At 55.3% G+C, this 26,206-nt stretch overlaps 2 protein-coding genes across 9 annotated transcripts; both read right to left on the reverse strand.

Moving 5' to 3' along the window:
* Positions 1-1,672: 1,672 nt before the first annotated feature.
* Positions 1,673-18,588, reverse strand: TGM1 (transglutaminase 1). Of its 3 annotated transcripts, none has more exons than XM_059181756.1 (15): positions 18,451-18,588; positions 15,030-15,326; positions 14,742-14,930; positions 13,503-13,751; positions 13,002-13,120; positions 12,790-12,897; positions 12,176-12,350; positions 11,666-11,804; positions 11,431-11,534; positions 8,943-9,031; positions 8,307-8,460; positions 7,908-8,189; positions 7,620-7,780; positions 7,125-7,261; positions 1,673-2,079 (listed from the first exon to the last, which is right to left on the reverse strand). In XM_059181756.1, the coding sequence occupies exons 1-15, from the start codon at positions 18,530-18,532 to the stop codon at positions 1,851-1,853; spliced, it is 2,514 nt and encodes an 837-aa protein (XP_059037739.1). In that variant the 5' UTR covers positions 18,533-18,588; the 3' UTR covers positions 1,673-1,850. The 3 variants fall into 3 exon arrangements, with proteins under 3 accessions (XP_059037739.1, XP_059037742.1, XP_059037741.1); XM_059181759.1 differs by lacking the exon at positions 18,451-18,588 and adding an exon at positions 17,030-18,363; XM_059181758.1 differs by lacking the exon at positions 18,451-18,588 and adding an exon at positions 16,036-18,363.
* RABGGTA (Rab geranylgeranyltransferase subunit alpha) lies at positions 18,508-24,888 on the reverse strand. 6 transcript variants are annotated; one of them, XM_059181761.1, is made up of 18 exons: positions 24,761-24,888; positions 24,385-24,442; positions 24,113-24,223; positions 23,622-23,746; positions 23,243-23,430; positions 22,795-22,998; positions 22,396-22,479; positions 22,225-22,307; positions 22,034-22,135; positions 21,827-21,932; positions 21,680-21,731; positions 21,434-21,522; positions 21,204-21,292; positions 20,994-21,110; positions 20,437-20,538; positions 20,044-20,157; positions 19,700-19,787; positions 18,508-18,732 (listed from the first exon to the last, which is right to left on the reverse strand). In XM_059181761.1, the coding sequence occupies exons 2-18, from the start codon at positions 24,385-24,387 to the stop codon at positions 18,584-18,586; spliced, it is 1,806 nt and encodes a 601-aa protein (XP_059037744.1). In that variant the 5' UTR covers positions 24,388-24,442; positions 24,761-24,888; the 3' UTR covers positions 18,508-18,583. The 6 variants fall into 6 exon arrangements, with proteins under 6 accessions (XP_059037744.1, XP_059037745.1, XP_059037743.1 ...); XM_059181762.1 differs by lacking the exon at positions 24,761-24,888 and adding an exon at positions 24,612-24,754 and having other exon boundaries at positions 23,622-23,740; XM_059181760.1 differs by lacking the exon at positions 24,761-24,888 and adding an exon at positions 24,612-24,754.
* Between the last annotated feature and the right edge of the window lie 1,318 nt (positions 24,889-26,206).

Raw genomic sequence — 26,206 nt, forward strand, 5'->3', positions numbered from 1 at the left:
TAAATTCAAGGAACAATTAAAGGTCACATCTTGCAAGCTGCTGCCTTTAAATTTTAAGGAGCAAACACCTCTTGCACTGCTTGGTGCTAGGCCCTGTTCTGGGTCTTGGGGCTGTGGAACTGAGACACAGAATGTCTCAGTTCTTCCAGAACTCACATTTCAGAGAAAAGGGACAATTTAATAAGCAGGAAAACACCCCAGTGTCCAACAATGAATGCTAGGCAGGACATGAAACAAAATAGGATGATAAAGAGACCAGGGGCCAGGAAAATAATCAGATGGAAGGTCAGGGAAGAGCTCCCTGATGAAGTGGCCTGTGAGCTGAGACCTGGATAACAGGGCAGGACTGGCCTTGCAAGTTGGGGGCAGTGCTCCTCCAGAAGGAAAAGCAGGGGCCAGGCCTGTAGAAGGTTTTGAGCAGAGGACTGACTGGATTAGATTTGCCCTGCCATTCCAGCTGCTATGTGCAGAACAGAGGACCAGAAGGCAAGAGCGGAAGTGGAGGAAATGATCAGGAGGCCGGGGAACAACCCAGATGAGAGCTGAAGGCAGCTGCATGCCGCACCTGGGAAGGGAAGAGGAGATGAGGACCGGTCAGATTCTGAACAGCTCTGTATGGAGATAGACCATCAAGGTCCACTGGTCCACTGGATGTGGGATGTGAGAGAAGGAAAGCCAAGAGTGACTCCAAGATTTGGGGCCCATGAAACTTGGAAAGATGGAGTTGCCAGTTGCTGATAGAGGGGATGCCACAGGATGTAGGCTGCAGGAGGTCTGGAGTTCAATCTTGGACACATACCACGAGGGGCATCTATGAGATATCCAGTAGATGTGCTGAGAAAGCAAGAGATAAGCAAGTCTGAAGTTCAAGGAAAACAGATACAATGTGGGAGTCCAGCAGTCTTTACAACCAGGAGACTGGTAGGGCTCACCAAGGCAGTGTGTAGCTGGTTGGGGGCCTAAGTCACTTCAACACCCCAAGGCTCAGCCGGGGCCGCAGGAGGACCAGGAGGAAGGCCTGGAAGCCAAGACCACTGTCCAGTGTAAACATGATGTTTTGGGAAAATATTTAATGCTGGGGGAAAATGCTTATCCCAGTTACGTGGCGGGGAGGGATGGGAAACAGCATATAAAACACAATGTTAACAACTATTTTCTGTACCTGGTGGTAGCTGAGGCTTCTTGTCTCCTTCTTTACAATCTTCTGTATTCTTTCAATTCTCAACATTGAACATGTATTTCTTTTGTAAAAATTCTTAGATGAGGACATTTGAAAACAAATATTGGAAAGTGGTTTTTGCTGCTCAGAGAGAATGCCAGCCTACTTGTATCTCCAACATGTCTCTCCAAAAGGCAGTTTAGATCCTTCTCTCCCACTGTAGGTGCCAGGGAAGGGAGGTGGTCCAACCCCACTCCAGGGGGCTTCCAAAGGGTTTTGGTCAGTAGCTGCACCCTGGGGTTGGGGGGTGGGTCAAACACTCAAGGTTGTCCTGGTGCTAAGCAGCCCTATCTCGAGAGTTGCTGAGCTGGTCCCATTGCTGACCCACCGGCCAGCCTTCTCTGACCCAACAGCACCAGAAATGCCCCATGCATCCCTGGGACAGACTGTGAGTCCACACTCCTTGGCCTGGCATGAATTCACAAATGGACAGAACATTTTCCTTAAAAACAGTTCATTAAAAAATAGTTTATTAGCATCTGTGCTGCCCTGTGCAAGTAAAGAATGGCTTCCTCCCCAGATGCCCCAGCCTCCCCTCCTGGGCCTCTGGGGAGCAGCTCTGCAGTAGGCCCCTGACTTGAGGCAATGTCCTTGCTCATCTGACTCCAGTCCCATCACTCCTGGCCAGGGGCTAAGCCCCACCCCGAGATGCCATAGGGATGGTCTCCCCTGAGTGACTGTCACCTCCAGCATCTGCGAAGACGCCCCCACCCCTCGGGGCCGGAGCCACGTCCACTTGGATGACACCGTGCACCTGGGAGAGCTGTGGGCTGTCCAAGCTGGCGATGAGCTGGCGGGGGCCTGGTCGCACAGGCACGAACTTCTGGTGCAATGTCACTGTCTCATTGCCCCCAATGTCCCTGTGGACAGAGACAGGGTCATTGGTGATGTGGCAGCCAGGAAGGAAGGAGCAGGAAGTAGAGCCCTTCAGGCATTTCTGGGCTCAGCTGGAACCCCTACACCCATGGCCAGGACAAAGCCTGAGCCCCAAGGCCTCCTGGCCTTTGCCTCTACATAGTCAAGTCAGTGGCCTCCCAGCTGCCTAAGCTGGGAATCTTCTGGTCCTCCCAAGACTCCTCCCTCTGCACTCCCACAAAGACCTGTACAGAAATAGCTATCTTGTCTCCCCTACCTCTCCACCACCAGTGCTCCGGCCCTAACCATAACCATCCATACCTATCTCATCTGGGGTTTCCAGGACTGAAGAAAGTTAAACCCAGACTTTGGGGGTGCCCAGGTGGCTCAGTCAGTTAAGCATCTGCCTTTGGTTCAGGTCATGTTCCTGGTGTCCTGGGATCAAGCCGCAGATCTTGCCTAGTTCCCCACCCTCCTGCTCAGCAGGGAGTCTGCTTCTCCCTCTTCTTCTGCCCTGCCCCCTGCTTGTGTGTGTGTGTGTGGGCACACACTCTCTCTCAAATAAATAAAAATTTTTTTCAAATAAATAAAATCTTAAAAAAAAAAATGAGATTTGGGGGCTTAGTACAGTACTGCCAAATAATTTCAGTTTTGCCAAGAAAGGAAGTGGAAGAAAATTATCTCAAAACATTGGACGGACGCTATCTCAGAGAAAAAGGATAGTTCTTCCCAAGAACAGACAACTGGTATCTTTTAAAGTGACACACACTTGTGTGTGTGTGTGCATGTGTGTGTGTGTGAGAAAGAGAGAAAGACATACACGTGTGGGTACGCACACACTTACTAGTGTCTTCATTTTCTCCCTTCCTCATGGATATCTAGCTATTTAGTCCCAGGCCATCCCTCTGGAAGTCACAATTTCACCAGCCTTCTAACTGGCCTTCTTGCTTCCTAGGTCCTATCTTACTTTTCCACTCTGGTCTCTGTTAACTCAGAGGTGAGCTGAACCCTTTGCGGGTTGGGCTTCCTCAGCACTTACGGGATGAAACTGAAGCTCCCTAACCCGACACACAGGCTCCCTCTGACTCAGCCCTGCCTGCATGGCCTCATCATCCCCCACCATTCCACCATTCTTCCTGCCCACCAGCCCTGAGAGTCAGCTCCTTCCCCTCCCTGAACTCATGCTGTTTTCACGCTCTGCTCCTGGGCTGGCTCCAGGCCCTGCTCATACCACACTCTCAGTGAAGGCTCCCTTGAGCACCTCCTGCCCTCACGGAAATAAGCCTTGTCCTGCTCTGAGCTCCCCCAGCAGCCCAGGTGTGCGCTTTACACACTGAACATGACTGCATCCCCATCCTGCTGGCACATGCCTCTTAGCATCCGTCCTTTCCTGCCTCTGCCTGAACCCTTGCTTCTGGCCCCCTAGTCAAACTAAGCCTGCCCTGGGGATCTCTTCTCTGGCCCAACTCTGGGCAGACACCTCAGTCCTCCCAGGGAATGAGCTGGTACCACAACTTCAAAGATGCGCTCTCCTTGGGACAAAACATCTAGCTTGGAGCCTGCTTCCAAAGGGCTTCCCTGGACCACTTTGTACTCTTTCTGCTACTGCTGTTAGCTGTGTGGTTTATGATAAGTCATGAAACTTCTCTGATTCTCACTTTCTGGTCTGCAAAATGGGAGTGAAATGCAAAATAAGGGGGTGGGATCAGATAGTCTTGTAGGTGCCTCTAAGCTCCACAAAGGAGGAAAGAAGTGGCAGGCATGTAGTATGTACAGTCCATCTGTTAAGTTAAAGACCAAATTTCTAGACTTCTTATCAAAATATATAATTAGAGGGGCACCTGGGTGGCTCAGTGGGTTCAAGCCTCTGCTTTCGGCTCAGGTCATGATCCCAGGGTCCTGGGATCGAGCCCTGCATCGGGCTTTCTGCTCAGCAGGGAGCCTGCTTCCTTCTCTCTCTCTGCCTGCCTCTCTGCATACTTGTGATCTCTGTCTGTCAAATGAATAAATCAAATCTTAAAAAAAAAGTATATATATATATATATATAATTAGACATGAAGTCTACAACATAACAGATAGGCTATACTGTGGCTGGCTACAAATTTGTATTTGTAACTTCTGCCGACTTTTCCATAGATACAAGAGTCAAGTTGTTTAGGCTCAGACCAGCCTTTAAAATTCCAGGTGTGCGGGGTGCCTGGGTGGCTCAGTGGGTTAAAGCCTCTGCCTTTAGCTCAGGTCATGATCTCAGGGTCCTGGGATTGAGCCCTGATCGGGCTCTCTGCTCAGCAGGGAGCCTGCTTCCCCCTCTCTCTCTGCCTGCCTTTCTGCCTACTTGGATCTCTGTCTGTCAAATAAATAAATAAAATCTTAAAAAAAAATAAAAAATAAAATAAAATAAAATAAAGTTCCAGGTGTGCCTGGGCAGCTCAGTCAGTTAAGCATCTGCCTATGGCTCAGGTCATGACCCCAGGGTCCTGGGATCGAGCCAGTAGGGACCCTGCTTCTCCCTCTCCTGCTCCCCCTACTTGTGCTCTCTCTCTGTCGAATAAATACAAATTTTTAAAAAACATTCTACTTAATTTACACTAGAACTGAACTGTACTATTTCAGAATACAGGCTTTATTTGTAACATATTTCCTAGGGGAAGCCGCTTTCCAGCTTCCAGCCAGCAACATCAAGATCTCTTCCAGCCCTGACCTTGGTATCAGCTGCGACCCTGATACACCTACATCTGTGAGTTTAAGTGGGGTACATCAGCTGCTACAGCTGGAATGTGCCTGAAACTGAGTGCAGGTAATGAAACCAACTCTCTGACAGGGACACCAGAAATGAGACATCCAAATGAGCACTGTCCTGCAATTACGTACTTGTTCAACCATGTTGCCAAGATTTGAAACATTTCTAAAAACACCTCTCAGACTTTTCGTCTGAGCCACTGAAAACCACAGGTCCATCAAGTGCACCCAGTCTAGTGTCTCTCTCTGTCTCGCCCCCCCAACCCCCAGCCCCTGCCCCGGCATCCCATTCCTCCTTTACAGCCAAGCTTCATTTCTGATGGAAGAGGGCATCCCCACCCATCTTGATCATCTGCCTTATTAATTAATCTTAGCTCTAAATAGCCTCAGGCTGTTTCCCCAAAGTCAAAACTGTCCCAGAAGGCCACCCTAAGGACATTCTAGAGACTATGATTCAGACTGTGGGGGAAATTCCCCAGAAGGGCTTGGAACAGACTTCCAGCCTCCCCTGGTGACTGGTTTGGCCCTGACAACAGCCATCTGGAGGAGTAAGTCTGGAATGTTTACTAAGTGGACAGTCGCCCCGCTGGAAGGCACACCTTAGGCTTAATGGGGTTTCCATCCCACAGCCTTTGATGTGCCAATGAGAGCAGAGTAACACCCAACTTGGAATCTAATATATCTGAACCACCAGCCCAGGCACTTCCCCTCAGAGTTCTCAATTGTTCTGTAGACCCCAGCCTGGGCTCGAAGTAGCGAGGAGCCAAAGAATGTCTAAGGAGAACCTACCTTGAGAAACCATCATCCAAACCTCTTGTTTGGGGGTGTGGGGCACGGACTGGGGCCTTTAAAGGCAGGGGTTGGGGGAGGCTCATACAAGCCTCACAGCTAAAGAGAGGAGATGGATCCCCCCATGCTCAGCACAGGGGTCCCCTCTTTACTCCCAGTTTGGGGGCAAGAATCTAAGGTCTGATGGAGGTGCTGAGGGGAGTCCAGCTCTGGGAACTGCTCTCCATCATCTGTAGGTGAGAGATGTCTACACGGTGAGCTCCCCGGGAGTCCCAAGCTGTACTCTCTAAGGTGACAGGGACCCACGTAGGGTGAATGGGGGAAAGCACTCTTCTGTGGCATATCACATCACCAAGGGTCAAGGCTGGGGCAAAGATCAGGATAGCAACTATTCAGCTTTGGCCTGTTGGCAAAAGTGAGCGGCCACCGCCGAGCAGAGCCTGCTGTGTGTCAGGAGAAGGAGTGGGCAGGGCAGGCAGGGACCCCCTGCTTCCCTCATCCCACTCCTCCACAGGGGCCACCCCTTTCCCTCAGGCACTCTTTGTCAAAAGAGGAAAACACCTGCCCCTGTCCTCAGAAGTCTGATCTTAAAGGTCAGCCTTTGGCCTTCTCTGCTTTCCCTCTGCGCTATTCTGGGAAGGGATATCGCAACGTGTGCACATCTATGTCAGAGATGACAGCACAGGCCCAGGGACACAAGCATTTTGTCACCACACTGGGTACAGAGGCTCGCCTGGCCAGGGCTGAGGCCCAGGGAGACTGATGGGGGGCCTGAGGCACAGGGCCCTCATCTTGGGAACTGCTGCTCTGCCCTCATGATGCAAAGGCAGCAAGGGGGTTGTGAGCCTGCCTGTCAGGTGTGCCATCTGCCCCTTATGGCATGGCAGCCAGCTTCCCTGTGGTAAAGCGGGGCCAACAGTGGCCATAATCAAAATAAGAACAACCAACAGAGACTCACGCTGGGCCAAGGCCAAACTAAATGCTTTACGTGCCTATCTCACCTAGCTCTCTGAACCTCCCTCGGAACCCAGAGTGTTGTCATGCCCACTTTCCAGGTGAGAAAATAGGCTTCAAGGAGATAAGTCACCTGCTCCAGGGCACAGAGCCAGTGAGTGTTGGAGTTGGGACTTGAACCTAAGTCTTCAGGATCCCAAGGCTTTGTTTTTAATCATATGATGAGCTCGAATGTACCTTACAGGGTTTTTGTGGTCTTCGAATGAGATAACGACCCTGAAGTGCCCAGTGGGTTCCTGAGCGCTGGGCATGTGGCAGTGATGAGCTGCTAATGACTCCTAAGGGAAGTGCCAGCTCCCCAGGGAGACCGCAGGGAAGGACCAGCCTAGCACTAGGCACATGCCAGGTCTTCTTAACTGCTCCTGGCCCTGAACTGAGTCAGGAGACATTGCTGGCTGGCTCCAGACTGCTGTACTGGGTTCTGGCTGACTATTGTCCTGACCAAGAGAGGAAGCAGCGTGGGACCCATGGCAGAAAAGGGCAGGGTTGGGGAGAGGCCAGACTCACCCCACATTGAGGATCTTGGGTCTCTGTAGGCCAGAGCCCTCAAGCCGGAAGACGACGTTGGTGAGGGTGACAGGCAGGGGGTTCCTGAAGACAATCTGTACTTCGCACTCCTGGCCAACCACAGCTGCCCCCAATAACTAGGAGAAGAAGAAGCCCCCTCCATGTCAGAGAGCCCGGCCAGATACAGTGGAACCATCACTCCACCAGAAGGAAAACTCTGCATCAACATCTCCCCAAGTCCCACACTTCCACCCTGGGGAGAAACAGGGCTCCGCAAAAGCCAGAGAAGAAACTCCAATCAGGAATATGAGATCTGATTTTACCGATGAGGACACGGAGGCCCAAAGACCCAAAGCCAGTCTCCAATCTCCTTCTCCTGGAACTGCTCGCCAGGCCAGCCCTCTCCCAGCTTCTTGCCCTCGCCCCCTTCCCCTCCACCTTCTCCCAGCACCCCACCCCCACGCATACCCGGGGCACCCAGCAAGCCACACTCACTGTGAGGGAGAGGTCTGGGGTACGCAGACGGAAGGTATGCTGCTTGGCCAGCACCTGGCCACTCTCCTTGACGTGGCCCGAGACGTTGAGCAGCATGGAGCCCTGGTCTACAAGGTGGGGCCTGTATTCCTTGTAGGCCACAGGCATGGACACACGGTCCGCTGTGGAGAAGACGTAAGGTGTCACGGGGGCCTTCTTACCCAGACACGTCCTCCGGGGGGGTTCCCGGGCCCACAGCCCCAGGGTTCCTGGCCGCCCATGGGGCAAGGCTGGGGAAGGGGCTCTTACAGGCCCCTGGCGCCAGCACCACTTCCTTCTTGCTCTCCTTGAACACAGGCCCTGTGACCCCGGTGTAGAAGGTGACCGAGAGGTAAAGGTGCAGCTTCACGGTGCGGGGACTGCCGCCGCGATTGCTCAGCACCACGGAGACTGCCAGGTCCTGCCCCATCACTGCGTCCTGGGCCTCCACCTGCATGGCCACATCCTCTGCCGAGTCGCGGCTGGAGTACACGTTGGGTTTGCTGCCATGTGCGGCTGCTGTCTCCACTGCCCTCCGCTCTGCTTCTGAGCCTGGGTGGGGGTGGGGGTCGAGGGTTGGGGTGAGGTTGTGGCTGCTGCTGGAGTGGGCAGGTGCTCAGTGGGAACCCCAGGGATGGGCCAGAGCCAAGCAGGCCGGAGGACTGGTACCTTCTGGGTGTTTATACATGTGGGTGACATCGTCCCGCATGTTGGATCCAATGGCCTTTGTGATGATGAGTGTGCCAATGGCCTTCTCCTCTACATACACGATCTTGAAGCTGCCATCGTCCTGTCGCTGCCAGTAAACTTTGTCACTGTTGACCTGTCAGAGGAAGGGAGTGGTGGGGGGCGATGAGCCAGGATGGAGCAAGCCTGAGGGTCTGAGGGTGGGCCTGACCCCCAGCTGCAGGGAGGGCTAGATCCAAAGGTCAGGAACTTCCTTGCACAGTCGAACTGGGAGACTTTCCAAGCTGAGCCAGACGAAGGCGGAGACGAGAAGCTGGGAGGCTCCGTGTAGTACATTTGGCATTAATAACAGTAATCCCTTACGCTCATCCACTGGCTTTATGACTTATAAAGCAGTTTCATACTCATTATTTCTTTTGATCCTGAGCACAGGAAGCACAGCAGCCATGATTATCACCCTTTCACAGTGGAAGAAACCTAGACTCTAGAATGAATGACTTGCCCAAGGTCACACAGCTACTCTGTCAGCGGTGAAGTCAGGACCAGAGAACTCAGACCCGATACCAGTGCTCTCGTCCCACCAGACTGCCTCAGAAGGACCTGGAGCAGAGCCCTCACCTCGGCAAAAATGAAGGGTGTGTCATACTTCATGTAGACCAGGCCATTCTTGATGGACTCCACAGAGCAGGGCCCACAGCAGAAGATGCCTAGGGGAGCAGAACAAAAAGGGGGGGATCAAAGGAGGCTGAGGGAACCCTCTGATCCTCAGGAGAGGCCCACCCAACCGGGCCCATTGCCCACTGCCTCAGGGTCACCTGCCACCTGGTGAAACCCAGGGAAGGAACACAAAGAAGAGTTCGGTTCCATTTGGCCTCAGTCAACCAGGGCGAGGCCAAATGTGGGACAAGCCTGCCCTGACAACCAAATCCTTGGCACATCCTTCCTCCACTGGCTGAAGCTGGATGGTGGCTGTCTGTGACCCCAGAGGTTAGGACCCCCATCCTGCATCAAGACAAACCCAGAGCCCATTGTGGCTCTGCCTGCTGGCTGGGAAAAGAGCCACCCTTCCAGGAAGATCCAGAACAAACCCTCAGCTCTGGAGCCTGCAGTGTGTCCTCTCTTTGGGGAGGTGGAAAGGGAGCTGGTGGGAAATAGAGTCTGTTCTCAGCATGCTCAGGGGAGATTTCTGGTGGAGATGGACTGACAAGGAAGAAGCTTGGCACAGAGGACACAAAATAGGAAGTGAGGGCCATCCAAAAGAAGAATCTTAGAGGGGTGCCTGGGTGGCTCAGTCTGTTAAGTGTCTGCCTTCAGCTCAGGTCATGACCCCAGGGTCCTGGGATCGAGCCCCACATCGGGTTCCCTGCTCAGCATGGAGTCTGTTTCTCCCTCTCCCTCTGCTGCTCCCCGGCTTGTGCTTTCTCTTCTCTCTCTCAAATAAATGAGATCTTAAAAAGAAAAGAAAAGAAAGACACAAAGAAAAGAATTTTAGAAAACACCAGCACTATGGTTTCCTTTAACAGATGAGGAAACAGGCCCAGGGAGGCCAAACAGATATCAGGGTCTGACAAGACAATCAGATCAGAGAAAGGAAGGAACAGATATTGACAGAAAAGCTGCTATGCTCCAGGCATGCTGCTAATCTCTCGAATGTATGATGACCTCATTGAATTCCCCCAACAACCCTATCTAGTACATATATATATATATATTCCCCATATTATAGAAACACCAAAGTGCAAAGGTGCAAGCAACTTGCCCAAGGTGACCTGAGAAGTGATCAAGCTAGAATCAAGCCTGGGTCTGTCTGGTCTCGGAACCCCTGCAGGCTCTGCACCCCAATGTTCCCCAGAGTGGGGACGGGAACTCAGCTCTCCCAGGGTCCTGGGCCAGGCTGTCCTGGTGGGCATCATTGGGTTGCAGGAGTCAGGGAGCACCATTCTTAGAGATGACTGAGAGGGAGGGATCTGGCCAGATAGAAGGAATGTAGGCTAGGCAAATGCCATCTGACATGGGGTGAAGAAGGGAGATGTGGGGAAGAAGGCAACAAGATGCGGGAGGCCTGGCTGCCTAGCCCTGGAATGTTAAGGTAGGAAGGGAGGGCTGTTTGAGAACACAGTGTACAGCAGGTCTAGTTTTGGCAGAAATGTGTGTGCTGGGGAAAAGGAAATCAGTAGGTGAGGACATCAGTGATGGTCTCTGAGGTTTGGGTTATGAGGACTATTTTCTTCTTCAAACCTGTCTGAACTCTGGTTTTACTCTGTACCATACATACACCTCAAAATGTGCAACAGAACAGACAAGAGGGGAACTTGGTGAAAGTGAGAATGTGTGAAGGGAGGAGTCAGGGATAGGAGAGGCTCTGCGGCTGACCTACTGCTCTGTGCCCTAGAGAAAGTCACTTGACCTCTCTGGGCTACCACTGCCATGTGTCCCACAAGAGCTTGAGGTGGTCTCCAACCCAGCTGATCTCCAGCATCAGCAGGGGAACTTTCAAACTTTCAAAAATATAGATTCTTGTATCCATCTATCCCTGAGATGTCTGATGGGTCAGATTTGGGCTGGGAGCTAGACATTTACTGAAGACAAAACAAAAACATCCCGAGAGAGAATTAGGGAACTTTTACATTTTGTGTTATTCAATTCTAGACTCCCCCACTCCACCTTCCGGGCATGTACTACTTATTATAATGACCTTTTTAACTTTAAATATATATATTTAAATAAAAGAGGCCTTCAATTAATTATCTCCGAGATGTATGAGTAAAAAAGCAAATGAGAAGAGTGGGTGTATTTGCAAGGGAAACCTCTTACTGAACTCTCTTGAGTCTTTTGATTTGTGAGCCATCTGAATATATAAATCATAAGAAATCATAAACAAAGGAAATCTAAGCAAACAGATGGTTACACAGAAAGGCAACGATCGACTAAAGGCCAGGCGGCGATTCTGTTGGTAAGCCCATTTAAAAAAACATGGGGGTTAAAGGGCCTGGCCCTTTAAGGGCATGGCCCAGACCGGCCCTGACACTCGGGGTCTGTCACCCAGGCTGGGAGATGGGGATGGGGCCAAGGTGGGACACAGGGGCCAAGCAGGGCCCCGCCTCACCGCTGCTGGTCTCCTGGGGCGTAGCATCCACCACCTGCCACCCATCAAAGCCCGACGGCAAATCTGGCCTCTTCATCCAGCAGTCGTTCCACACGTGGAAGTTCCTGGATGGACATGAAGGGTGGGCTGGGTCTAAGCAGCCTGTTCAGGGCCTCCCCACTGTCCCCTCAAAGTCCAGGTCGTGGTCACCATCCCTTGGCAGGAATAAGCAACCCAGGCCCAGCCCCAGCCTCACCAAACAGAATCGTGGTTCAGGTGCTCCAGGGGCTTCATGTTCTCATCAAAGTAGATGTCCATGGTGAGAGATGTGTCTGTGTCGTGTGCTGAGTTGAAGTTGGTGACAGTGCGGGTAGCCAGGCCCAGGCAACGCAGCACTGTGGAGGAGCCAGGGTTAGGGTTCAGGGCCCAGACAGGGTGGGGGTGGTGGGCAAGGTGAGGAACAACAGGGTGACAAGGGTCACTGGGGTTGCCAAATGGTGTCAGGGGTCTGGAGGTCTTGGGGCCAGGGAGCGTTGGGGGTCAAGGGAAGCCAGGCTACCTGCCTGACTTGTCCCTGCCTGGCTCTTCTCCCTCCTTTCCTCTAGGCCTCTCTAAGTAGTTAACACTAATTAATGATAATTAAGGTCAGCCTACCATCCATCCCCCCCACTTGTCCCTGCTCTAGAGCCACCACTGGGTGGGGCTCTGGTTTCCCTCCCTCTTTCACATATGGCCCAGGCAGCTCCTGGCCCAGGCCCTCCACTACCTGTGGTGGTCACGCCAGCGAAGACCCAGCACTGGCCATAGGGGACAGAATAGCCAGTGCGTAGGTAGCTGAGTAGGATCTCCACGCTGCCCACCCAGGCTGAAGGGTTGGTGCCTCGAGAGTAATCACCAGACCAGTTTCCAATCAGGACCCCGTTGTCGTCCAAGGAGTTTACCTGCCCAGGACAGAATGGAGTGGGTGTGCGTGGAGGGAGATGTCTGGGACCTTCCATGTAGTCCCCAGCCCTGCCCCTGCCCCCACCCCTTACCCATAAATGCCTTGGGATCTAGCCAACAGCCTGAGCCCTGCCCACCCCTCCCAAAATCAACAGGTCCCCCCCACAACCGCTGCCAGATCTGACACTGTAATGGGAATCCTGGGTGTGCCAAGTTTTGGGTTTGGCCCTACATTCCACAAGAGCTGGGACTGAAGCCAGGAAGAGTGGGGTGGGGCCAGGCAAGAAGGAAAGAGAGGTAGTAAGACCCCTCCCACAATATCCTTTGCAAGGGCAGGATAGGGCCGAGTTCCTGGAGAAATCAGAAAAGGCAGCAGCGTTGGACGGAGAGGGCAGGAAGCAGACACATAATAACACTCAGAGACATGAGGGTGCTCACCATGGCAGAGATGACCCGGGAGACACTGACAGGGTCCCCACGGCCTCCATATGGCATTCCCCGCCGGTCCAGGATGTACAGGCAGGCATCCAGCACTCCATGATCAAACTGGAGGGAGGGAGGGCAGAGGTGACGCCTAGGTCACCCACTCCTTCACCCCACCCCACTGGCCTCTTTCTCCCCCAGGCACATGCGGCCATGGCCAGCCATACCTGTCCATAGTTCCAGGTCCGCTCACCAATCTGGGCTTCAGTTCCATAGTAGATTCTCCCAGACTCATTAAGCACATACTCTTGTCGCCAATCCTCATGGTCCACGTACACGATGTCCTCTGTGTCCCCAAAACACACATACCTGGTCCCCTCTGGCCCTCTCCCTGGGCCCCACCTGCCCCTGGGCCCATTCTGCAGAACTACTGTCCACAGAGGAGTGAGAACACTGCTAGCCTGACAGCACTTCTCTCCCAGGAAGGATAGAAGGAGCGTGACAGAGATGGTGGGAGGAAGGCAGCTGTAACCAGAGCTGTTCACCAGCAGAGGCAAGGCTGCATGACCTTGGGCTGTCACCTGTCCACGCTGGACCTCAGTCACCTCACCTGGACAACAGGAGGCTGGCTTCTCCTAGTGCCAGGGACCTTGTCTAGGATTCTAAGAAGGGAAACTGACTGGTCCTCCTTCCTGTCCATGCCCTGCTCCTGATTCCAGCAGGCTCACCTGGGCACCAGGGATTGAAGAGGATATAGATCTCATTGCTGGGGTCAAAGGGCAACTGGAACTCGCCAGCCTCGCAGCGTGTGCGGATGGTGAACTGAAACTTGCCGATGATGGCGTTGGGGGAGGTGTGGACCCGGAGGTTCAGATTCTGCCCACTGGCCTTGGTCACCTGGGCTTTCCAGCCTCCACTGCTCCCCTTGCCCACCGGGATGATCACGTGCGTGCCCTTCCCCACCTCGGGGTTGTTTCCTGGAGTAGAGGAAGCAGCAGTTAGCTGATGAGGCTTCTCTGAGGGGAGATAGAGCCTTAGATTTCTCCCAGCCCCACCCAGAATGTGTATGAGCCAGCATGCGTGTGTGTGTCCCTGAGTTGGGCCATCACCTTGGTCTGTGACAGTCTCTGAGAGCAGCTCTGTCCCCACCCGATGCTGGCCCACATGCCAGGGCAGAGCCCCAGTCCAACATCCCAAACCTGTTCCCCTGACACTGAACTCAGAGCTGGGTAGAAGAGACCAGGCCACCATCACCCTCTACCTGGCCTGTCTCAGTGGCTATGCTGGAGAAGCAGGGCTGCCCTGACTGGGTCCAGATGCCCTGAGCCCCTGTGGAAGGGCAGCCCAGATTCTAAAGGAACCCTGCCTACTCTGTGGGGCTGCAGCTTCCAGAGCCTGGAGCATCCCTGGTGGCAGTGGTGGGGGTACTTGGGAAATTAGAGGCTGGGGTGGGCAAGGCTGGGCTCTAATCAAAGGGTATGAGGAGTCGCCCGCCCCCGGCAGCAGCATAATCACCAGCCTGGGCAGTCAACGGCCACCAAGCAACGCGGTGAGGGAGGCACCTGCCCTGGGCCACGGGGATGGAGAAAGAGAGAGACAGAGCTGGACAGAGAGGAGGGAGAGAGCCAGCCACACCCTGGGGAAGGACAGAAGACACAGAAAGAAAGACACACAGAGGCAGCCACGATGAGGAAGAAGTTGAAAGAAGCACCTGAAGAGAAAGTATTTGAGACAGATGCCCCTGGAGGCTCAGAGTCTGAGCTTAGGAAAATGGGACACCAGGACCCTCCCTGAAACATACTCCCATGCTTGCCCCTGGCTTACGTGGCAGAGGTGAGGAGGGGGGTGAGGGAGGAGCTTGAAGATGTCCCTCCGACCTTAATACCAGAGCTGGGAGGCCCTGCTAGCTAGCACCCCTGCACCCCCAACACTAGGGCTTTTGTCCTCCCGCTGCAGGCCCCACTGACCGATAAGCAGCTCCAGGGCGACATGATCAGAGGACTCATAGGGCCGAGAAAAGTGGAGGACCACGTGGAAAGGCTGTCCACGGCGTATAATCAGCTCATCGTACTCAAACTCGTCTGTGTGGTGCTCTCGGCGGTTCTGGTCTGACCGTGCACTCAGCAGATCCACACCGGTCACCACCAGCATGCCCTCTGCAAGGCCACGGCTCTGGGTCAGCGAAGCCCTGTGGGAAGCCCAGGCCCCCATTAAGGCTTCTCAGCTCACAGAGAAAGTGGACAGGAGGGCCTCACCTCGGATGGTGCCATCTCCAGCGGCGTTCACATCGCCGGTCCGGGAGCCAGGTCGGCGGGAACCTGAGCCCCGGGAGTCAGGTCTTCGACTTCCAGAGCGAGACCCTCGGCCTCCGTAGGGCTCATCTGTCCCATTTCGGCAGGAGCAGCAGGGACAGCAGCGAGCCCAGAAGGAACGGCCTCCTCGGCGAGACATTCTGTCTGGCTCTGGCTCTGGCTCCGGAGAAGGTGTGGTTGGGGGTTGCCAGGGGTTCCCACCCCAGCGGCCCACATCTGACCGAGGACCATCTGTCATGCCTGTGTGGAAGAGGCACGGAGGCTCCGATCACCCACTCAGACCTCCTGTACTTAGAATACCCCAGTCAACACACACAGAAGTCCTCCGTCTGGAGAGCTCAGTCCCATCCAGCTGAGATGATCTGATCTTGCCCCAGCGACTCCCCCAAACCCAACCAGGGACCCTCCCCAAAGGCTGCTCAGATTCACCTAAAGAAAATACCCACGTTGCAGAGAAATCTTCTCCCTTTCACCTCCTGTGACACCCACCAAACCAGACTCCACGTTAAGAAACCTGCCCTCAAGAATTCATCCCAGAAAGGAGTGGACACTTGTCACAGCCTCAGGACCCAGTACACAGACCAACCCTGGGACCCGCTCCCTCCACCTGCCAGTTACTCAGTTTAGAGGTCCATGAGCCACCTGCCTCTAGGACTCATTCTAAGCAGAGAACCCCCACCCCCATTCCTTAGCAGAGGCTCACTGCAGAAGACAGGCAGTGAGCCGCAGGACTTGGGGTTCTTGGCATTCCCCACGTTGGGTCAAACACCCGCACAGAGCTGTGGGGGTGGCAGGGCGCTGCAGGTGCGGTAGCCCGCGGTCCCCAGGGCGCAGAGCCTCTGAATCGGGGCAGCCTGAGCCGGGCTGGCAGGCTCTGGCTGGGCCGCGCCCCGGTCCGGCCTGATCCAGGTCCCCAGGTTCAGCACCGCAGTCCCCGATGGAGCCTCACCTGGCTGCGGTGTTGGCGACAGCAGCGCTGAGTGCCGCGGCCGGGCTGGGACAGGTCGGAACTGCTGGGACGGGGTGAGTGCAAGGTGTGGGGCGGGCGAGTATGTGGTTTATGAGGGGGGGAGGGCGGGGCCAAGCTGTGGAGAAGGGGAAGCCTGATTGCTCCATTCCCCCCCACACACACCCTGCAGAGGCCCAGCCTCCAGGGGCTGTCTCCAGAGGTAGGGGCAGGAAATGAGAGCTGGCCTCATCCCCTTGTCTCCTTTCCCCTTTCCAGGAACTGTGGCAATGAGATGATGCGGGGTGGGGCCGGGGTCTGCCAGAACTCAAAGCTGAGGTGAAAGTGGAAGGCTTTGGTGAGACTGCCCCACTGAGGGATGCCACTCCAGGCTAATTCCTGCCAGACTGGGGCAGAAGCGGCACCCTCTTCTGGGTGAGAGCCCGAGGGCAATGGGGCAAGGTGCCCCTTCCACCCTGGCCCCTAAGCAGGGGACCTCTGTTCCCAAGCTCAGGTGGCCTGCCTCTGCTCCACTCTTACAGGCCCCCTGCTGCCAGGCTCTGATCTGGTATGGCCCAGGCCAGGCTCAGCCCTGTGAAACTGGCCCATGGGCCTGGTCCTGGTCCTGCCCAGGGAGGTCCCGGGCTCCTTAGCTGCAGACTGGTGACATCAGCAACCAGGCCCTCAGACTGGCTCCACCAGCCAACCCCTGACCTGCCGGCTCTACCAGATCCTCTGATCCCCCCACCCATCTGTCCTTCCTTCTTCCTCCAGCTGCTTCACAACCCCAGCATGAACGAACTGCCCCCAGCTTCCTGTGTCCCTACAAGTCTGAGATTGTGTTGGGGAGGGGAATGACAGGTTATGGTCAGGGTAGGATTAACTCCTTGTTTTCTCCCCTCAGCCTGGGGGCTTGGTGAAGGCTTAGATCCTTGCTCTGCTGCTCGAGTGGGAATTGAGGCCCCCTCCCTAGAATGCAGAGTACCCCTTCTCTCACCGAGAAGGGTGGCCAGTCAGCTGGAGTCCAGGATTCTCCAGCCTGGAATTCTTCCCAGAAATCCTGACCAACCGGCTCCAGGCACCTGCCCTGTGTGTCTCCCAACTCCACCCTGGCACTGGAGGAACATCGGGGATGCCACTGAGAGAACCCTAAGGCCAAGTGGAGGTCAGGCATCTTTGCGGAGGCTCTCCTGAAAGTTCGGGAACGTTGGGGCCCTTTTCGTGAGGTCTCTTCCTTCCATCCTGCTGTTGTCCTAGCTCCGCCCATGTGTCCCCCGAAAGAAGACAGTGAAAATGGGGTTGGCAAGATGACACAAGGAAGCAAACTTGAGGAAGGGCCGAGTTTGGTGATGCATCAGGCAGGGAGGGGCCTCGGGGAGCAGGGACTGAGACTCTGAGACCTGGCAGGGAGCCCTCCACACCCACTTTGACCTTTGCCTGCCCAGTTCTCAAGCCCTAGACCTGGAAATACCTTCAACACTCTCAGGGGACACATAAGTAAAAATCAAAATTTCAGGCAAGTGTCAAGCAGGTCAGCCAAAGGGCTTTGTTGAGGGTTGCCACTAAGAACTTGTTGGGCAGAGGGGAAGGCTCTGAGCAGCCGGAAATGTGTGAGCACATGTGGGCCCCAGGAGATTCCCAAGGAGCCAGGGAAATGCCTTGTCACACTCTCTCCCTTTTGTTTCTCCTTCCCCACCTAGCCAGGTTTGACTCAGTGCCTGAGCCCCTGAGCCACTCCCCTCTCCTCCCTCCAGGAAGGCCAAGCACCTCAGGGCTTTAAAGTTAGGACAAAGGGTGTATCTGGGGGGGCTCTGTGGGAGCTGACACCCAGCTCAGTACCTTGGGAGCTGAGGCCAGGCTCTGCCCATCACTAGGTCCCAATGCGGAAGCAAGAACACGTGTCAGGAATCCCCAACCGAGGTGCAGAGACAGCTCCCGCACGAGCCCAGCATACAGGGGAGCACCCTACCAGCAGCTTCCTCCTCAGTACAGTGGGCCCCACCTTCTCATCCCTGAGCACTTGGGAGGGCCAGCCCTAGCATATTCAAGGGCTCTTCAACTACAGGATGCTCCTCATGAGGACCGATGCTGTTGTTGCAGAGGGTGGCACAGACACCCTCATTCCTCATGGGACCAGCTCTCTCGGCTGTGGTGAATGAGCCAGGGCATGGAGGGCCTCTGGAATGGGCAGGAGTCATGGGAGAAACTTTTATGAGTCCTTCTAGTTGGAGACTTGGAGCTGCTCTACAGCCCAGCCCCGACCAGAACCTGAACCCAAACCCGATCCCTGCCCCAGCCCAGAGCAGAAGGTGAGCTCAGATTTTGCTGATTTGCCCCAGTATAAAGACTTCGGTTCCCCACAGTTAAGAAGCAGCAGAACTGAGATGAAAGCACAAGGGAAAGCTGACACAGCCTCACCCTCTCCCTTTCTTGTCCAGAATAGCTGGCAGGAGTAATAGCAGTAGTGGCACAGCGTAGCAGCCCAAGGGGGCCTCTCCATTGTTTATTCAGTCCCAATAAGTTAAAGAGCAAGTGAGGAGGGGAAGGATCTCTAGGTGAGGATGCTGTTAACTGAAGGCAACAGCTCAGCCAGGTGCTCAGAAGCGCCCACTGCTTGGCATAGCGGGTTGCCCTGCAGGTGGAGGAGGACCAGCTTGGGGCAGGAGACAAGAGGCTGGAGCACTGTTGGCTGCTGGAGGCCTTGGGCAGGAGAGTCAAGGAAAGCGTGGCCGGTTCTCCCAGACCCATGTGATCCTGCATAACCATCCCGGTTTTTCCACCAGAACAGGGGCTGCTGCTTGGCAGTCTGGCTGCTAGGCATCTGGCACACGGCCCTGGACAGAGTAAGGCTCCAGACTGCAAACCCCTGACCCCAGGGCCAGGCAGGAACCCAAGCGGTGGGTCGGATGTGGTGCTGGGACTGGCAGACTATAGCCAAGGACAAAGTTAGCTCTGGTTCCAGGGGTACCCAAATCTCCACTCGAAAATGCCCAAGGCGGGGCACCTGGGTGGCTCAGTGGGTTAAAGCCTCTGCCTTCGGCTCAGGTCATGATCTCAGGGTCCTGGGATTGAGCCCCGCATCAGGCTCTCTGCTCCGCAGGGAGCCTGCTTCCTCCTCTCTCTCTTCCTGCCTCTCTGCCTAATTGTGATTTCTGTCAAATAAATAAAATATTAAAAAAAAAAAAAAAAGAAAAAATGCCCAAGGCTGGCTGAGTGGAAATGCAGGCCAAAGGCTGCTTTAACTTCCTTTTTTTTTTTTTAAAGTAGACTCCACACCCAGCATGGGGCTTGAACTCACAACCCTGAGATTAAGAGTCATATACTCTACTGCTAAGCCGGCCAGGAGTCCCTAATCTCCCATTTTTAAGTAGAACCAGAATTCTAGGTTTTTTAAATACAAAAGTTTCAGGTTTTTAAAATATCAGGTGGTACCCAAGAACACCTGCAGGCTAGTGGTCTTTGAACTGTGGCTTGAGAGAGTCACTTCCGCCCTGCGAAACCACCAGTGCAGGGCAATGAGGCCTGTGTGGCCTCAGGCTATCCTCTCTCCTTAGCTCCCACTGCCACAACTGCCCCCCCCCACTCCCCACATACTTGCTGTGTGTCCCTTCCCAGTGTGGCACCTCACCCCACCCGCTGCCCAAAAGGCACTCAGGAGGAAGGATACGGTTGTTACACAGGGAGAGCTCCCGCAGCCGGGGCAGGTTGGCAACACCATCCAGGGACTCTATAGTATTATCATTGGCCTGCAGGACCTGGGGAGCAGAGAGGGCAGAGAAGTCGAGGCAGGGCAGCTGGCAGCATGGGACTGGGGCAATCAAGTAGGGAGGTTGGGTGATCAGCTTACAGTACAGGGAAGGCTTCTAGGGTCAGGCTAGGTGACAGAGGCAGAGAAGGCAAGGGGTCATCAGTAGGGGCTGGGAGGATCTGGACACCTCTTTGTGGGGTGCGCAGACCTCTGAGGGGGAAGGGAAAAGGGCCACCTGGGACAGTGACGGAGCAAATCTTTACCTCAAGGCAGCGCAGGGCAGCCAGGGCGGGGGGCAGGGCTCGTAGACGATTGTGTGACAGGTCCAGGTGAGTGACCAAGAGCAGCTGCTCCAGATGGCAGAGTACCGTCAGATCCTGAGGAGGGGTATATCCAGTGAGACTTGGGGGAGGGTCTGTAGCCATGGCTCATGAGGCACTTACCCTCTGTGCCCCACACAGGGCCTTGGGGACCCTGGCCGAGGACAGGAACAGAACATGTGACAAGCTTACCTTAAAATACCAAGCAGTCCACATCAAGGACAAGGGATAGACAGGGAGTGCTGGGGTTGGGAGGCGGGTGGGAAGAGGGGCGTAGGCGGCTTGGAGTGGGGGGCAGGCACGGGGGTGGGTGGAGGAGTGCGCTGGGGAAAGCACCGATACTGGCAGGAGTGGGCCTGCTGAGTCTGGGGGATCAGTGTGGTGGCAGCAGAGGTGGGCGGCAGTGACGTGACGGAACTGCTGTGTTGGGAAGACTGACTGGGAAGGACCACAAAGACAGAAAACAGAGTCTGGGAAGTTTGTCAGACCTCTCTGGAAATGACCCAGGCCTTAGGCTTAGGGGCCTGTCCCAGGGAGAGAAGCATCGGAGTGAGCGGGTGTGGGTGAGGGCTCACTGTGGGGAGGAATGAAGATGTGACTGGCCCTGGGGAAGGGATGGCACAAGGTGGCCCTGGTGACTCAGGACTGAGACTGGGTGACCAGAAAGATGGGGGCAAGTGACAGAAAGCAAGGCCAGAAAGAAGACTAGGTTGGAAGGAAGATGGAGTCAACCTTGGTTAGGTAGAACATCTGGAAAGGCACCTGCTGAGGCCAAAGCCAGGGGCACAGGGAGGCCAGAGCGTCTCCGCTCAAGTGCATGGAGTGGACACAGGAGCTGGCCAGGTCACGAGAAAGGAAGGGTGGGCCCTGGGAGGCGCCCAAAGCAGCCATACCTTATGACCCAGGTGCAGCACGCGCACCTCGGCGTACTCCATCTTGAGCACGCTGTTCTCCACCAGGAACTTGCTGCGCAGGTCGTCCAGGTATGCGGCCCGCATCGGGTCCACAGCCTGGCAAGGAGGGGGATGGCAAGGAAGGCCCATCAGCTGTCTTCCTGCTGCCCTCCGGGCCTCCCTGATCCCTGCTCCCACGGCCTGACTTGCCTTGAGGGTCTGGAAATACTGCAGTGTCTCCTTCTCATATAGTAGGGGGTCCAGTGCCCGCATCAGCAAAATGATGGTGAGCAGACACCCTAAGGAGAGGGTGAGGAAAAGGTCTGTCTCTCCTAGAACCTTCTCTACTCCCATCTGGAGACCCTTCCTGCTCTCCCCGAGAGGCCCTCCTGGAAAAGGGCCTCCTCAGAAGAGCAGGATGTCAGGGAATGGGGCCTCACATTTATTCTCCGGCTCCAGCTCCTGCAACTCCTTACAGGACTCAAGTTCAGACTGGAGCACCGTGGACTTCTCCACCGACAGCTCACACCTGAGGATGCACAGGGCAGGGGAGGGGATGACGTCTACTCGGGGCGCCAGTTGTCCCCAGTATCTAGTGTGAGACCATCTGCCCAAGCCCAGCCTCCCACCCCAGGTGCCCAGAGTCCATAGCCCCTCTCCTGGTCCAGGTGCTTCCCTGCCATCACCTGAAGAGCTGCTCATCAGTGGCTGAGTCCCGGCACCAGCCCTCCTGGCGGCCTGCGAACAAGAATGGGTAGTAGAAGGGGACCACCATGAGGGCAGGAGAGGGATGAAAGTGCTGCCTCGAGGGGGAGAGGTAGAGGTTGTGTCACCTTTTAAAAGCACACACTCCTTTTGGGCATCGCCTGCTGTCCAAATGACACGAAATGTATGCTGGGGCAACTGGTCATTGAGGGAGGCAGCGGGCAAGTCACAGAGCTGGAAGCACCGGGTTAAGGAAACGCTTGAGCCTCACCACTTCTCTGTCCCACTCCATCCCCGCCCCAGCCCCCTTCTCTGTCCCACTGGTCCTGGGATACCCAGACGTGGCTGGGCCGGGTCCTGCCATCTGGGGTCCTCCACTCCACAGCCAGGGGTGACTCGTCCACCATGAGCAGCAAGGTCTCTGTCCCAGACCCCACCTGGCCCAGGGGACAAAGACAGACCCATCAGCCTCAATGGCACCAGGCCCACATCCATGATGCTCTCCGGCAAAAGCTGCAGGACTCACTAGGATGGGCCGAGAGAAGGAGACAGTCAGACAGGCCTCATCTCGGCTCACATGCAGGCAGCGCAGGGCATCCTGAGGGTCAGCTGGGGGGAGACACACCCTCAGGTCTCCTTAAATCCTCTTCCATTCCTTCCAAGCCCAAAATGCCCAGCCTCTTTCCCCCCTGCTCACCTCGTCCCAGGAGCCAGCGGTGATAGAACCAGGCGCTCTGATCATTTGGGTCAGTGAAGAAGGCATTCTGTACCAGCTCCAGTTCTGCAAGGGGCCAAGGAGGCATGGGCTATGGCCAGGACCCTGAGGGGGCCCCTGGCCATCCCAGCATCCCACCCTCGCCCTGGAGTACCGCCACCTCTTGGTTCCATTCATCTGTTGGCCCTACACAATGGCTGCATCTTTCCCACTGGACACTCGAGTCCGCTGTAGCCAGGGGTTGACTCTTAGGTGCCCCCAAAGCCAGGCACAAAGTAAGGGCTCAATGAGCCCAAGGAACAGGTTCAGGAACAGGGTTCGGGAACAGGGCTGGAAAGGCAACACCACAGAGTCTTGCCCAGCACCTCTGACTCTGCTGACCTTTGAGGAGCACATCCTCGGGGAGGCGTCCCTGGGATCCAGAGTCTGGCTGGGGGTGCAGCTGGGGCAAGAGACAGGAGCGGTAATGCCAGGAGGAGTAGTTGGAGAAGTTTCGGGTGATGAGGCTGTCGGTGAAGGCTAGCTCCTCTGCAGGGGGCACAGCTGCCTGTGTGGCCACAAAGCGCCGGTAGTCCCAGCAGTGAACTAAGGGAGGAGAGACAGCACATCTCAGAAGTAGTGCAAGGGGAGCCGCACAGCTAGAACCCCTGGAGTTCCCGTGGAAGCCCTCAGAAACACATATGTGTGCTCTATGGGGGATGCGTTTGGCTCCTTTACCCCTTTTGCCATCAGCTCTGTGGGCCTGTCCTAGCCATCCCTCCCAACCCTGGGCCTTACTGAGGCCCCAGGGACCCAGAGCGTGGGGCACAATCGGCAGGCAGGCACGTACAGTTCCGCTCATCGACCTCGAGGAAGCGGGCACATAACTCCAGTTCCCGGGCCCAGTTGGGCTCTGGCAGGCGGCTGAGCAGCCAGCAGCGGTGGTGCCAGGTACCATAGGACTTGGGGTTCACCCGCAGGCAGCTTTCCAGGAAGCCCAGTTCTGTCTTCACCAGAGCTGCCAACTCCTCAGGGGACCTGCACTCAGAGGGAAATGGGACTCAGGGCCCTCCAACACGAAACCTCAGCTCAGCTCGCCCTTCACTTTCTACACCCAGCCCTCAGCTCCCCTCTACCTATGTCCCTGGCTGCCCCATTCTTCCTTTACGCCCGGACTCAGGCAGGACAAGGCCAGGGCCAGCTTCCTGGGGCCCTGAACTCCTACGCACTTTTGGGCCTCCAGCTGCTGAAGCACCTCACGACGACAGTTCCAGAGGGTGGCAAAGTCGGGGTTGGCTCCCAGAATCTGGCTTGTCAGTTCCAGCACTGATTCATCCAGCTCACCAGCCTGGCGCTTAGAAGATAGGTAGCAGGGTCAGATATCATTATCAGTCTCCCACTGCAAGGCTAAATAAGATAAGCAGAGCTACTGAAAATTCTGTAAACCCCACGCTACACAATAGGTACCATGCAGAGAGCTTCAGGGTTTACGGGTATCCTCTGGTTGAATGTTCACAACAACCTTATGCAGTAAGGCCCATTTTATGGAAGAGCAAACTGAAACTTAAAGGGATTCAGTAACTTGCCCAAGGTCATACAGCTTGTTAAGCGATGGAATGCAAATATGGATCCAAGCAGTCTGACACTAAGGCCTAGCTCTTGGTCTCTGTGATATAGTAAGAGGGCCACCTGGAGAATGGGCTACCTCTGAGGGCCCCACCTTCTGGAAGACCGTCTGGGTGGCTGACTGGTATAGCTTCAGCTTCTGCTCCCGCTCTAGCCTTTTGGCCTCCGCCTGCTCTTCCGATGTCTTCACCTTCAGGCGCCCGTGCTACAGGGATGGGGGAGTTGGAAGGGTGCAGGCTGCCTTGCAGGAGCAAACCCACCGAACTCCCCCGACTGCGGAGCCCCAGGTTTATAGATGGCAACGGAGGCAAAGCCACGAGGGGCCACGGGCATGCGGAGGTGAGGGGCTTGACTCAAAGGTCTCACCATGGTGCCAGCTCAGGGCTCAGGACAGGGGAGGGGGTCCAGTGGAAGACCGAGAAACCTGGGGAAAGAAGCGTCAATCACGGGAGCCCCGCCCCCAGTAGCCCCGCCCCCAGCGCGTCCCCGGAAGCCGCACGGGAGTCTTGGCGGAGACCCCCGGGACGTGAAAGGGTCTTGAGACAAGCGGCGCTAGTCCTAGAGAAGGCGCCCACCTAGACCGGGACTCGTACCCGTGTCGCCTCGCCCACAGCCGATCCTCTCCGGGGCCGGACCCAAGCCGGAGCACGTAAGAATGGAGACCACTCCGCGCCTGGAGACTACCGCTACCTGCCCACCCCACGGATCCCAGACACTCCCGCCCCCCCGCGGGCGGACCCACCTGCGCTGAGGGGAGGCGTGGGCACTGTGAGCTGCAGCGCCCGCCACCGAGCCCGGGCGCAGGGTAGAGCGGCGCCACGCTCCGTCTCGCCGAGACGCAGCGCCCTCTGCAGGCCTGGGGAGGGGCCGGCGGCGGAGTAGGCGGGCTCGGGAGGCGCGTGCGCCGATCCTCTCCCGAAAGGCCAAGTCACTGTAATTAGCCCTCTGGTGCCTATGAGTGCGCATGCGCGAGGGTGTGCTGCGCGTGAAAGCCGTGGGGGTTGTAATTTCAGTCAGCTGCTCAAACTGCAGTGTTTTCAACTCACGCAGTCACCATCCCACTGACCTCACTCACTCTACTTGCGAGGGACGCCTCCTAGTTGCCACATCTTACGGGTGGAGTGGAGTCTCCTGTCGTTATCTCCACTGACCGTAGTAGCTTTGATGCACCGACTTCCTTCCGCTTGATAACCTTTCCTGGCTTCTGCGCCTTTGCCCCTCTCTTCTCATCTGTTCACCTTCTTCTCCCCTAAATGTTAGTGATCTACAGGGCCCTTTCCTCACCCTCTTTCACATCACACACTATTCCTGGAAGAAGATTCACAAATCCAAGGCTTCTGCTTGGAGTTGGAACTCCCCAGAACTCTCTCCTGGACCCACAGATTTCTGGCCCCACACTTTCTCTAGGTGATTTCATCCACGTTCATGGTTTTAATTACTACTTGTGAGCTGGTAACACTCAAACTCGTGTCTCCAGCCCAGATGTCTTGTGAGCTGTAAAAATGAACTGAAAAACACATATAGTTGAGCTGGGGGGTGGGGGGCGGGGAATATATGTATACACACACACACACACACACACACACGCACATATTCAAAAGTCTATTGGATATGACCTGGGTGTTCCAGAGACATCTGAAGCCCCAAAACTAAAAAGATACCACATCCCATCCATTCTTAAACCTTCGGCTTTATGTATCCTATTCTCATCTCATGGGACCTCCGTCTGGTCTGGTCCAGTTCTCCCACCTCACCAACTTCTTTTTTTTTTCTTCCTTCCTTCCTTCCTTTCTTTTTTGTTTTGTTTTGTTTTGGTCACTACCTGCTATTGCTTCCTGCTCTATACACACTCACATATACAACCAGATACCTGGGAAAACAGATTATATCTTAATCACTAAGGGAGGGGCAAAGGGGCTGGTTGAAGGCCAAAGTAGGCATGAAATGATTTTTAGTGATTAGCAATCTTGAAACTAGAAAGGTAGAATCAAGTAGGCCTAAGAGAGGAAGTGAATCTCAGGAAAGAATCTGCATCTGGGAAGATAGGGCCCAGTTTAGAAAAGAGAGGGCGGGAAGGGCATTTCAGGTATGTACTGGGACACGGAGGTGGGGGAGAGAACAGACCTGGCTGGCTGGCAGGTGGGGGAGAGAACAGACCTGGCTGGCTGGCAGATACCAGGTAACTTTG

The sequence above is a fragment of the Mustela lutreola genome, chromosome 7 (assembly GCF_030435805.1).
Source record: "Mustela lutreola isolate mMusLut2 chromosome 7, mMusLut2.pri, whole genome shotgun sequence".
NCBI lineage: Eukaryota > Metazoa > Chordata > Mammalia > Carnivora > Mustelidae > Mustela > Mustela lutreola.